General features: G+C 38.8%; 1 protein-coding gene across 4 annotated transcripts in view; it reads right to left on the reverse strand.

Annotated features, from left to right (window-relative positions):
• LOC121950872 (3',5'-cyclic-AMP phosphodiesterase 4B-like) overlaps window positions 1-14,431 on the reverse strand; it is a 68,619-nt gene that overhangs the window by 34,569 nt on the left and 19,619 nt on the right. For 2 of the 4 annotated variants that reach the window (XM_088085160.1, XM_042496956.2), the window contains 5 exons: window positions 12,763-13,010; window positions 1,956-2,150; window positions 1,810-1,870; window positions 980-1,050; window positions 126-175 (listed from right to left, as the gene is read on the reverse strand). In XM_088085160.1, the coding sequence (XP_087941286.1) occupies window positions 126-175; window positions 980-1,050; window positions 1,810-1,870; window positions 1,956-2,150; window positions 12,763-13,010 (625 nt within the window). Of the gene's footprint in view, window positions 1-125; window positions 176-979; window positions 1,051-1,809; window positions 1,871-1,955; window positions 2,151-6,626; window positions 6,779-12,762; window positions 13,011-14,431 lie in introns of those variants that run through there. The other 2 variants (XM_088085162.1, XM_088085163.1) reach the window with 2 other exon arrangements.

Below are 14,431 nucleotides of genomic sequence, written 5' to 3' on the forward strand. Positions count from 1 at the left end.
TTTCTATCTTTTAAATCCACCGACATTCAAACTTGACTTTTGACTTGGCATTTATAAAGCCATCACAATAACACCAGCACTGAATCACACTGCATTGCTCATAGCAGGCTTGTTAGAGAACTCACCTGACAGACAGACTTTAGTGAGAGAAGGCTGATTCGCAGCAGGAGACCTCCTGCAAACCAGAGAGAAAACAAGCCAGTAACTATTAAAATCAGGAGCCCCGATGTGTAACAAATGGCTGCATTATTTTTTTTCCACAGTACAATTTGGTTTAAGCAGCAGTCATTGTTGCCACAGCACAAACACAAAACAGATGCTCCCTCAGTTCTCTGAGGGAGGGGCGCAGGAGGGTTCAGTTTTCTGAACCGGGGGACGCAGGTCAGATTTTCTAACATGTGACATCGTCATGTCTGACTCAGTGTTGGCTCACAGTGACCCCTCTCTCTGAGGTCAGACTGACTCTGAGTCTACCTCTGGCAAACGTGATGCAACTGACCTGGTTCAGTGATCAAAGGGAGCCTTTATGAACTTAAACATGTTAAGGGAACCCCCTCTTTCCCTCCAAAATAAAATAAGATGTCTCTGTATGCTGCCACATACCAGTTTTTATAGTAAAAGCACAAGACTGTTGATGTCTGATTCCACACTTGGTTTGATATGTGTTTCCTCCATGAGACAATAGCATTAGGAATGTTTGTGATGCTCTGGCGCCCCCAAGTGAGGCATGATGATATGTTGAAATTAAAAATGTTCCTTAAAGCTGAAATCATCATGCAATTTACTACAGGAATCTGCAAACTGTATGTACTGTTCTGGATTTTAAGCAAAGGATTTCTATCAGCATGCAAATGAAAAAGAGCACCCCATTAAAAAACAACAACAAAAAAAACACTGCATAAATGAAGACATTCTGTAGAATGTAGTCACTTTCACATTACTAAAGCAAATAATATAAGAAAATTATGAAATGTCTTACTTATTGGATGTACACTGTACATTTGTCAAGGTGGTGAAATTATTCCTGACAGTCCGAAGGCTTGCCAGAACCTGAAAAAAACACAAGAAAAGGGGATGAAAATAAGAAGCCTTCATGAGCGTGAAAAAGTAAAAATAAGGTACACAGAATTATTGATTTAAATATTGAGAGAGTATACAGATGGATAGTTGCACCTTTATTATATTCAAAGTATATCGATGTGATGGCTACTGGCTCTGTATTTTTTAATTTTCAAAAAAATGTATTCTTGTTTGCACAGAACTGCAGCTGACTATGCAGACTAATAGTTGTGTCTGTCTGCGTCATTTAAAACTGTTAATTGGCAGCGAATTCAGTTGTCATTGCAGCTGTGACTCAATGAATGGTGCTTGTGCTCCCAATTTACAGCCAGAGGATTTACAAAGGAAAAATATTTTACAAAATATTTTCAGTAGATTCTTTATTCTTTACTTTACATTAGTTAAGTTGGTGATAATGAGTCTAAAATGACCTTGTCATTCCCATTACGGGCCACCAGGGGGCAGAGAGGCTTTTTTTTTCATAACTGATTGAGTGAGTGAGTGAGTGAGTGAGTGAGTGAGTGAGTGAGTGAGTGAGTGAGTGAGTGAGTGAGTGAGTGAGTGAGTGAGTGAGTGAATGAGTGAGTGAGAGCGAGCAAGTGAGTGAGCAACTGCCTGAATCCATGAGGTACTTCACATCTTGAAAGCCCTTGGGGCAAAAATGTGCTTCCCAAAAATGCTACCTAGCAAAACATAATTAAGATGGCTGAAATGCTGTGCGCAGAAGATTTATTCATAAGAAGCTCTTACCTGAGCAAATGGAGTCACTATCAAGTCCTCTCCATGCCTGAAATGGGACGAGATGGGAAAACTGTAATAGACCGACAAATACAGAGCTGAACATAGTGAATTTGATGTAACAGGATAGGATAGGTTTCATGATAATTTCAACTTACAGTTCTCCAACAATGGAAGAGTTGCGAGACAAGGACTTCGGCGATAGTTCGTAGTCACTGTCAGAGCGGTACAGGAAGGACTCCCGGCGCTGGCCATGGGCAGCCAAGTTTGGATGTAGAACCAGACCTGAACCTGGGGACGCCTGCAGGTCTGAAGGACTGCAGCACAACGATGGACCATTTTCCCCTTCAAAGCTAAGAGAAGACAAAGAAACAACAGTAAACAGTTAAATAAGAGAGGAGAGGAACTGAAAAAAATTGATTTTGTACTTAGTAGAGGTGTAACGACGGAAAAACAGAGTCTTCATACTAAGTTATGCTCCCAGAAATATTTAATTGAACTTCCACCAAGGTGACGTTTCAAGCTTCACACTCTATATCAGCATGAAGCTCGAAATGTCACCTCGGTGGTATCAAAAACAACAGGCAGATTATGGCAAGCAGCCAAGAAAAAGACAATGAAGATATTTACTACCCTCTATAGAATAAATCACCAGTGTGGAAATATTTTAGATTTGAAAGAAAAGACAGGCCAAGACAAATCAAATGCCATACGCAACCAATGAGGATATGAGATAAAATAATCAAGAAACATGATAAACATTTATTTACTTTTTTTTTTCCTATAACAGTCCTTCAACTTTTGTATTGTATTGTAATTTTTAACGTTTTTCTAACAGTATATAAAGTGTATTATAACAGTACTTTAACTTTTTTTATGAGGGTATATAAAAACTATATGATAACAGTAATTTAACTGTAATGCAGCAGTACTTTCATTGCATTATATTAGTACTTTACTGTTTTATAACAATACATAAACTGTATTATAGCAGTACTTTATTTAGCTTTTTAAAAGTCCATAAACTGCATTATAATAGTGCTTTAACGTTATAATAAACATACTTTAACTTCATTATTACTTATTATTTATTACTTAAGTTTTTCAGTAGTTCAGAGGAGATTCTAAAATATCAAACTATATTTCAATGGCTCACAAAGAGGTCGCTGCTTCTTCTATAACCATTTGTGTTAAATGGGCATATGATATTGTCTCATATTGATCGCCGGCCCTTAAATTGTATCAAATCAAAATCATATCATGGCAGACTTTGTGATATCAGAAAATAAAGTATTGTTGTCCAAAGAATTAATATAATATCTTACGGGGATGGAAGTGGTGATTTACCCCTCTGGGCTTTAGAGAGCATGTATAGTTGTACATGAAATCAGTTAATGGTTCTTGGACATTCCTGAACTATTACCTTAAAGGAGTCTATTTCCGATCAATCATCAATCTACCCATTTACACTGACAATCACACCATCATCATCATGCTCCGAGTACTTTCAATAAGCTGCCACTAAGTACTGGCTTGCGCAACATGTTCACAAATCCCATCTAGCAAAGAGATGGTTGCATAAACCCTAAAATGATTACTCACCCATCCATCCATGGCCTAAAAACCAAAACTATTGTGCTCATTAAATAAGTATGCTTTGCTGGTCAGTGAGAGGAGGGGTTGTTTTATTGTAAACTGCTGCTCTGTTCTGGTCTATCTCACTGGAATACTGTCCATGACAGCTCCACTAATTCCTCCTCACAGTCAGGAGCAACAGACGAGCAAAAAGAGAGATTAGCTCCGTATGCTGTGACGTCAGGCATATTCAAGTGTTTTTTTTTAGTTGTAACAGATACACTCAGCCATATTCAACCGACCTTTTGTACGTTGCAGTGTCTGTTATCTACCTGCTCAGAGGTAACAGATGGTAAGTAGGCTACAGTACAGTAGTTTCATCTGAAATAAGCATCTCCTCTCATTGCCTGAAATTAATGGGTTTTTTTACATGATCCCTGACAAAGAAATCTAATGAGAATAACATTTTAAAAAAGCATAAAAAGTCAAATGCAACACATGATCCAATTGTTTAATGCCTAAACTAATTTCCAATGCTTGTTTCTGGCATGGAAAAATGACATACAGATCAATAGAAAAATAAAAAAATTGTATTACTTTGTTGAATACTCGACTGCGATTGGTCAATTACAGCATTCTAAAGTCTGTTATTTCTTAGTAGCAGACCATCGTTATGGGTGCAGTCATGAACTCTGAAAGACCACATCCAATAATTTTCAAATTAAGCAGAGTTATAGCCTCTTGGTTCTATGTCTCCACCCAACTACTCAAGTTGCCGTTTACATCCTCGTCTGTCCAGACTCATATGTAGCCATGACAGCTGACAATACTTCAAATAAGGATGTTTCTACAATGAAGATACAAATTCTAAACGTGGATGCTTCGCAAACATCTTCAACCCGACAGCACATACGATCTGTAAAATCAGCACAGTTTCAAGATTAATGTCACCAGTTCAGTATCTGACCAAATGTCTCCCCTTCTGTTGCTGAGTAATGTTGAATAATGGCCAGACAAATGTCTCAGCAGAACATTATGATGTCACAGTGAATCACTTCATTATTTTATCTTTTATCATTTATTTTATCTTTGATTTGTGCGATATTTGGCTAGAAATCAGTTTTGTGAGGTCAATGTCATCTTTGACCACCAAATTCTTATCAGTTCAGCCTTGATTGGACATTTGATTTAAGATTCAAGATTAAAAAAACTTTGTCTCTCACATAGTGACAAAAAATTGCCTTTTTGGTTGAAAAAGCATTCACACCCATTAGACTCACATAAAATCACAAGAAATCACACAACAGTTCCATGTAACAAAGTCTAGGAATAATGCCTGATGTCTCACATCTGAGCACATATTGTCACTCTGCACTTCAAACGTTATTACGCTGAAAAAGAACAGATACAAAACAACAGTAAGATAAAAGACAGAGGAAAATCCTTCAGAAATTCTTGTGATTTTCGTGTTTACGAGAATGGGACGAACAACCCAAAAACATAATGCCTCCGACAATGTCTATCGCCCACAGAGGCATAATAAGATAATTTTGTGTAAAATTAGAGCTTTCTTTTGTAAGTAGCCATGTAACAATCAGAATTAATGTTCAGTGCGTGGGTCAATATTGTGAAATAAACCCCTTAAGGGCAGCATAAGTCAGATTTTCAAGACCTGCCTCTGAATCTGGACCGCAATGTGCAATACTGCACTACTGCAATACTGCAACGGCCCCACCCCTGCACAATGACCATTTAGTTACGTTACTCGACCCATCGACACCAGATTTTGACACAAAACCACAAATGCCTTTATTAGTCCCTGTTCAAATAATTCAGTTAGGTAGCACAGTTAAAGTGATAATTTTAGACATTTTATCCATCTTAAATTAAGATATGTTTTAAAACAAAGGTTATTCAGAAAATACAGTTCAAATTTTTTGGGGGTTTTATTTGCTAATTCTCATTATATTGAGCAGCAGATCTTGACAGTCAACATGCCTGTTAGTGACGCACCGGCAACATTTCAGCTGAATGCAGAACTATGTTTCAGGGTGATTCAAGACCCTTTCTGTAGCCTGTCGGGGTTTATTTCACGGTAATGACCCGTTCACAACACATTTTCCCTTACATAAAATAAAGGGAACAGATAGTCCAAAGAGTGACATTATCAAAAAGCAAATAAAAGCAGAAATGCTCGGGGCAAAAGCAAAAAAACAAGCAGCCAATGTGATACAAAAGTGTCTTGTCGTTTTTTGTGTAAACGTGATGCAAAAATCTATAGTTCATCCAACATGTTTGCTGGAGCCACAGTGAAACCACCACAGATGCACAGACGGATATAATCTGTTTGTGCTCCTCATTGGAGTGGATGCGAGGAGGAGAGGACAAGCGATTGTGTAATCAGATGATCAGGTCAGATGGACTGGAGTTAAGAGTGAAAGGTCAAAGTATCAATGCCCCGCAGGAACAGCAGAGGCAACAAATCACAAACAAGTCTCACTAAGTCCTGAGTAGCTTCAGTAATATAAGACACATGAATGTTTTCTGTTTTTAGTCCAGTTGCACAAGAAACGTGTAAACAATCACACAGTTTGAGCTTTTCTCAAACACACTTAGTACGCAATCAGATCCTCTAAAATCTATCTTGTAAGGGACTGACTGTCCCGAACGTCACTTCACCATTTGCCCGACATTCCCCTACAACCCCCCGCCTGTCATTTCTGTGACATGTGGGATTAACCAGGCACATGTCCCACTGAGACGCTCTCAGTCGCACACCTCTGCCAGTAAAGCTCAGATTAATGTGAAATGTGCAAACTCTGATTACGCACAGGCAGAGCGATAAACATCATCTGTGTTTACGTCATTCAAATCCTAACTTTATACACACATTAACAACATGCTTTACCTACAGCAGTGCAGTCTCTTAATCTGGCATAAGCCTGTCAACAATGCATGATTTCTGTAGATCAAAGACACTGTTAGGCTCACAGCAACAATTTGGTATAGTGAATCATAAAAAAACAAGTTTTTTGGAAGCAGTTTCTTGTGGCAATGTAGAGTCAATTTTGAACTTCACGCTGCAAACTAAAAATGATGCAATCATTCCAAAACACAGACCCTTGCAGAGGGAAAAGAGACAGAAAGGCTCAAAATACTCATGGAGACAGTCTAGATAGAGAGTCAAGCTCAATAAAATATTTTCAAAAGAAAAGAGGAAAAGACAGAAATATGTCAAAGAATATAAAAATCACCTGGGAGCCGAGAGGTGTTCTCTACTGACCACCTCCTCGCTGAAGTCAAAGTGCCCAACCCTGCACCTTGGGGACCTCCACGGCATTCTTCTCTCCCTTCCACCTACTCCCTTCTCTTCAGGCAACAAAAAGCACTGATTCTGTGGCTGCTCACTCATACACGCACACTGACAGACCCCTTTTCTGTGCAGTAGCAGGCCACGTGCTGGAATAACGCAGGCTTGGCAGACGCCAACAGGCAGATCTGGGCTGGAGCACTCACAGTTGCTCTGTTTATCTGACCGCCTGTCCTTTTCCCCTCTATATTAAACCAGTGCAGATTAGTCAGTGCATTCATCATTCCACCCGCCCTTCGCTTGGCTACCTACAGCATCATCCATCATCAATCTACATCTACCAAAGTACTGGAGTTTACAATGATGTCAACTTAGAAAATGTCACTAATGTGCATATGGTGTAGAGTAAGCAATATTGATATTTACACAGGAACAAAAGCATGTTTGCAATAAAGCTTAAGAAATTAATCGATCAGCTGTCAATAACTAGACTGACTACCAATTAAGTGGATAATCAATAATCAGTCTGAGTAATTTTTAAACAAAAAAAGGAGGAAAATTCTCTGATTCCAGTTTTTTAAAATGTGAATATGTTGGGGTTTCTTTACTCCTTTATCACAGTCAGCTGAATATAATTGTGTTGTGGACAAAAAAAAGACATTTTAAGATGTCATCTTGGGATTTTTGAAACACTTTTTTCACCCTTTTTTGAGATTTTATAGACCAAACAACAAATCGATTAATCAAGAAAATAGTCAAAAGATTTTTTGACAATGAGAAATGTTGTTAGTTACAGCCCTGGTTTGCACAGCTTATGGCTTTCAAGTCACATCACATCTGCTTAAAATCACAATGACTGCGATACTAATAATTTTTAGGCAATACATTTTGGCACTTTGAACACCACAAGCCGAGTTCCATCTAGTTCCATTATATCGGAGAGAGGGCAGACATATCTATGGCTGATATCTCCAACAGTCTGCAACTCACACCAAAACAATCTGATAAAAACAAAAAACAGACTGATAAATAGCACTACAGGTAAGAGGAAAAATATGTATTTTTGATTGCTGCCCCTTTAAGGGTAGAAGATCCCAGCTGTTAGAATTTGAAATTTCATTGACAAGTACTTTATTTGTTTATCACAAAATGACCAATTCTAACCTAAAACAATAAATAATGTTTTGGTCCTGACAGAGAACAGTGTATTCCTAGCAAAATTCGGTGTAAACTCTGCAGTATGCCAGTGTTTATACATTGTACATCAACATCAGCAGAGCTCATTTAGCACAAGAGGCAGCTCAACAGGCTGAAAGCAACCCTGAAATGTGACTGGATGACACTGAGAAAAACCAGAGCCTCCAATTATTATCTCAGTAATAACAGAGGAAAAGGAAACAGGCTGGCTTTCTTAACTGAGACCACTGCACTATAAACACACACACACACACACACACACACACACACACACACACACACAAATATATATTTAAAGAAAAATCAATGACTGGAGAGAATAAAAGCATATCTGCTACTAAAATAAATAAGAATCATGCATCCTGATGATGAGCATTTTTTTCATGCAAGAGTCAAGACATTTCACTTGAGCAGAGCACATACCAAAGGAAAAACACTTGGCACTCTGCTCCGATCAGCTCGTACTTTTCAGTGTTTCAAAAATACAGACATTTTATGATGAAACAATGTCATCATCTTTCGCACATTTCAACACAAAGAAAAGTAGCACTGTAACCATGTGCCCAGACAGCAGCATAAGACTCTAGAAAAGATTTTTTTTTAAAAATATATATATTTAAAGATTGTAATTCTACTTTTGCGTTCTCTGTACGACATCTATTTATCTGTTTATCCAGGAAAAAGATCCCTTCTCTGTGGCTTTTTTGTCCTGAGGTTTCTTTCTTTTTTGAATTCATTACCCAAATCGAGGGTCTAAAGACAGGGCACGTTGTATAGACTGTAAAGCCATCTCAGACAAACATGATATTTGGCTCCATAAATAAACTTGAATGTATGGAACTTAAAATATGTGGGGGAACTGCGGTCAATTATGATTGGCCAGACTCTACAAGATTCAAGATACATATCGGCAGCATCTGTTTCCAGTGTTTTTACATACCAGTTAATCTCTTTAATAAATAACTCTCCCGGACTCTATCTAACGCCAGAGCTGGAACATTTTTGGCAACTCGAAATGAACTACTGCTAAATCCGGTCTGTGCAAGTTAATAAATAAATCCTAAAATAACCACTCACCTGCTGTATCTCTCTAAAACACAATAAATAAATTGAATATACAGAGAGTAAAGACAAAGAGTGTGAGGCAACAGCTCTTCTTTTCTTTTTCTGCCGCTTCCTCTCACACAAACACACCAGAGTCAGTTCATGGAAACTGTTCAGATTTAAACTTCCGAGATTTTTTTATTATAACCAAATGAAGAATTTTGTACTTCATTAAAATGCAGAATATGCTGGACTTCCAATAAAACATATTTTGCAAGCTCAGATATGTTTTTCTTTTAACCAATTAATTTGAATCCCCCACCTCCACCCACTTAGTATGCAGCTAGATGAAAAAAACATGTTTTATACACACATATTTTTTAAAATGCCATGCTTTTTGCAGGACTGGGTGGATAAGTTATGCTCGATAAGTTTGTAAATGAACAACCCGGTCTCACTCTCAACTGGTGAAGTACAGAAGTTTGATCAGTGGCCCTCAGCGTCAGTGGCCCTCGATATGAGACACTGATACAGGAGGGGTACCCAGAGTGTCATAGTTTGACTTTAAAGGCCACTGACCTCACATTAGATTTCGTTGGGAGTGAGAATGTGTTTGAAAGGAAAATGTACCAAAGTTCTCAAAGAAAATCAAAACATGCCTGCATTTGAATTTGTTGTCTTCAAACTCTCAAATGATATAATTTCCTCTTGTTGATGTCACTTAAAGCTTCAGTGTGTAAAATTTAGGGATATCTATTGGCAGAGATGGTATATAATATTCACAACTGTTTTCTTTAGTGTATAATCAAGAGAAAATAAAAATTGTGTATTCATGACCTTAGAATGAGCTGTTTATATTTACATATGAAAAAGGTCTTCCTCCACAGAGTCCGCCATGTTGTTCTAAGGACAAACCAAACACTGGCCCCATAGGGAGCCTTTTCCCCACTGGCTGCCGTAGTTTTAATAAGTCTTGTTTTTTTTTTCTTTTTGATTAACACATTTCCCATAAAGAGGGAAGCTTTTATACTCCAAAAAATAATTATAAAAAACTTTCAAGACTTATGCAAATACCTATTGAATTACCTCAAATGGATGTAAGAAATGGTCAGAACTAACATGAGAAAATGGCTATAATGTAACAGAAAATTGTTAAAAATATATCATCTGTCATCTGTTTTTACTTCCTGCTAATAGGTACACGTCAATTATTGTCTTCAGTCATTGAAACAATGTTAAAAGAGTTATATTGCTTCATTTTTCCCTTTATATGTTGAGGGCCAAAAGTTAACAGACTCACCAGCCAGATTCTTACCAGGTATTCGCTACGGTGAAGCGCCTGTATCGACGAAGATGCTTGTTTACCACCTGCTTGCGAAAGCGTCTTGGTGAAGTGTGTGATGAGAGTTCCTGGCCAGGATTACAAGTAACAGCAGCACTGCACGAGTCTGCCTGGTCCGACCTGAGCGCCCCGCTCTCTCCGCTGGCTTCCATCAGCGCAGCAGCTTCACAACCGAGTCTGAGGCAGTAAGAGTGGCGGCACTTTGCCTGACGTTTAGAAAGTTACAGCCCTCAAAAGAAACAGTTGAAGTCACAGTGTTTGGAAAACTATCAGGTTCTTTTTCTTACTTGTTTTATGTTTAAAAAAAATAAAAAATAAGGAGTTGCTGTGTTGTCATCAGGAGCCAGAGAGACACTTTGAAGAAAAGGATTGTCCTTCCCCGAGATCAAACTCACGACACTGCTCTAACAAACATTCACTCATATACTCAGAAGCACGAGACTGACTTTATGATTAATCTGATTGGTAGATATCTTTAAGACATCCCCCTGCAATATGTAAAATGCAAATCCACAGCATCATCATCTACAAGCTGCCTGGCTGATTGATAACAGCTGGAAAACAACATTAAAAGTTGCAGAGTGTCTGCAGTGATGTGCAATAAGCGGGGCAAAAGTTTTCCAGCTCCTGACATTTAATCCAGATAAATGCAGCCCATGCTTTTAAAAAGAAGTGGAGCAGAGTATGAGAGTTATTGAGATGAAAGCAGCTAACAATGCATCACACAGAGAGCCCAGAATCAACATAGTTTTCGAGAGGTGAGTCACAGAGGTTCAAAGAAAAAGCGGTGTCTGTGGCAAATTGCCATTCATGGCAGCCATCATAAAAACTCCCTTTTGTACATACTGCCTGCATTAATGCAACCACAGGAACAGAGGCCCACTCTATTCAGCCTAAGAGGTAGACACAACAATAACAGTGTCTTCAATTAGATGACTGCCAAATTATTTTGTACCATCTGATGTCTCAGAAATTAGCAACTTTGGGTTCTTCTCCGGGACACAGGGTAATAGTTCCGACTGTAAGAAACAACTAGAAGAAAACAAGGTGGCGAAAACACAGTGGCAAACCAAAATAAAAGTAGAAATGTGACTGCCAACTTTGCTGCTTATTTGCAAATCCAATGTCCAAAGCAGACAGGAGAAACCTCCAGCCTCCCACAAGTTGTTCTGAAAATTCTGCTCCAGAATGCCAAGAAAACTATGAAATTTTTGATTTTATTTTAGTGTGAGCAGAAGGACATACCAACCAAATGAATATAAGTATGTAGACTAAGTAACCGATGAAAGCCTGCCAAGGGACTTTAAAATAAGTGGGGTTTTTTTACAAGAGAGGATTCAGACAAACAATTTGGAGTGGATAGAAACCACCTGGGTCTGGTAGCTAGCAGTGCAGCTTATTAACAATTCCTTCTATTAACGTTGTCCTGACCCAACAGCACTGCTGAGGAAATATTGTGCCCACCATCCAGTCTTCCCCACGTCAACCAGTGAGTAAGCAGCTCAATTTTGAGCTGTAAACTTCCTTTGGCATTGTTAAAAATCACTGTTAGCTCTGTTGGCCCCATTAACAGTGTCAGCAGAGCTCGTGGTGCTAATATAGTTAATAATGCTCGTGTAGTTTTGAGGCTCAAACGGAATAATCACTGGGGCTAACTGGGAGACATCGGAGGGTGGCCACCATTTTTTTTGTAACTACTGATATGAGCAGCACTGCTGGCTTGCTCCCACCCGTCCCGGGTATTGCACTGTGTAGAGCTGCCAAAGCTAACATTACCTAACCTGTGGAGGCTTGATGGTGGGCAGTGGGCACTATGTTTCCACGTGTTAACGCCACTTGTCAACAGAACCAGCAGAAAATAAAATACAAGACATTTACATCGCAAACATTAAAATTTCACCACCTCTTAACAGAAAGTGCTTTAAAATGCGGCGCTAAAGATCACTGATTCAAAGGAGCACTGGTATAAAAGGAACGGCCTCTTGTATTTCAGTCATTTTACTTTTTTTTTTTGGCCGGATAGTTAGCGGTTAATGGGTGTTTGGCTATGGAAAGCAAATACTGACTTCTCTAGTCTCTAGTCAGTAAGAACAAACTTTTAAGATTTTGACACTGCTCAGTGAGTCCTGAGTGGCTAGGAAAGGGTGGAAAATTCTTAGTGATGCGTTACACTTTCTCTAATAAATGAATATGCATTGTTACCATCATGATTATGAGGTACATAGAGGAAATCGCCTTTGAGGACGACCCATGCCCTGAGATGCTTCAAACCTCCCAGTGCAGCTCTGTTGAACAGATGTGGGTGATATGTGTGTAGTTTGTTGTGTCTTTTTGTTGTGGTTGAATTTCCCTGACAGTTGCCACAGATACAAAAAGAGTTTAGAAAAGCTTATATAAACAAAATAATATACAATTGGGTGTCACTACTTTTGTATGAAAGCTGCATCATAAACATTATATCGCTGTGACGATCAGTTTCTGTTTTTCTGAGCCTTACCTGTCTGGGTCAGCCTGTGTGATGTCGATGCGGGGCAAAGAGGCGATGGGCAGACTTGTGGGTCTGGTACGAGTCACTGGATCTTCTTCGGGTGTTAGCGGCCTGCCCCTGTCCCTCTCCATTTCTGCCTGTCTCCATGACAACGGAGGCAGCTGCAGGTTGCCAGAAAATCGCCTGTGGACTTTGCACACCTCTACGCCGAGTGTGCTGCCTGTGGGAAACTGTCCCGCAGGAGGCTCCTTATTCTCCTGAGGGCGAAAAACAGAAAAGACAAAAACGGCAATTTCATGGGTTAGTTTTCCATGAAATTAGCTCATAATAATCCCTCCAGATAGGCTTTGTGGTGAACAAAAATTGTGTTTTTGTGGTAATGAACAAACAAAACAAAAAGATTATGCAAAGTTAAAACAATGAAAAGGACATTTATGAAGGTAACCAAGAAATAAGTAATGCATAATATAAAAGACTCTGGGTAAAAAAAAGTAGAGATTTATGAGACCCATTTAGCACACATAAACATGACTGTTCTACAGCAACTCAAAGATGTACAAATATTTAAACTCTAACTAAACAATCTACCTAACCTGCACATATTCCAGATTTAATACTGTCATACATTGTGTATTGGCTACATTCGTGTTTTTATGTGCTCTACTGCACAGAGAAAAATTAACCGTTTGATCAAAGCTTCTTCCAGGCCCTTGACACCTGAGCTGCCATTCGATATGTTTATTAAGCAGTGGTGAATATAAATAGTGTGTTTAATGTGTCTGGTTGAGTTTGAAGGTTCTGGTAAGGAGCGCTGGGTGTTTCATTGTAATGACGAGTTGTAAACAAGCCAGGGCAGTGAGCAAACAGAGGCAGGCTGCCTGAGCCCATTCTGCATACATCACTCTCCACTTTATGTTCACCGAGCACAAGTGTAAATGAAACTCGTCGACAGGTTTCAAATAAACTGGGGAGATGGGGAGACACGAAATGGGGGATCGAGGAATTCTTGGAACAGGGCTTCAGCAAACAAGAAAATATTTGTCTGTTGGGCTGACAGGAATTGTGAGTGTGAGAGAGCGAAAGAGTGAAGCCACAGTCTGTCCTCTCAACCATCAGGGCTGACAGCTCACCACAAATTTGACAAGAACAAGCCTGCGCAAGATCTTCTGTTAACTCACTCTTGAATGACAGTATTTTCCTGAATGCAGTTATTTGCTGCCATCAGGTACTACAGCCCAACTGATACTGGTGTTTGAAGCCAATATTGATGTGGCTATTTAGGAGTTTAAAAATGAACAAGGCATTCGCCAACAGTTACTTTTTAGTCACAAAACATAAATAACAATCTTGATAGAAATCCTTTTTCAATAATTGTGACAAAAAGTGGTACAGTCTATAGGTGAAAAATCAACTTATCACTGCTCTCTAGTGGACATAGTAATGCAATGACGATTTGAGAAGCATAACCTCTGAATTTAAAACAATAATCAAAAGTGCAGATTAATCAAGCAACTAATTGTTTCTACTAATTGAACAGCTGCCAAAAATTAAAAAAAAAAAAAGAAAACATGATCAAAGATCAAAGATACATATTTTTCGTCTTACGTGTAGTGATATTTATCTGTCTAGATTGTGTTGGTGTGAGATGCCGAGTGTTGGAGATATCGGTCGTAAGGAT

The sequence above is a fragment of the Plectropomus leopardus genome, chromosome 12, assembly GCF_026936395.1.
Source record: "Plectropomus leopardus strain MGB_pleo_1.0 chromosome 12, ASM2693639v1, whole genome shotgun sequence".
Lineage (NCBI taxonomy): Eukaryota > Metazoa > Chordata > Actinopteri > Perciformes > Serranidae > Plectropomus > Plectropomus leopardus.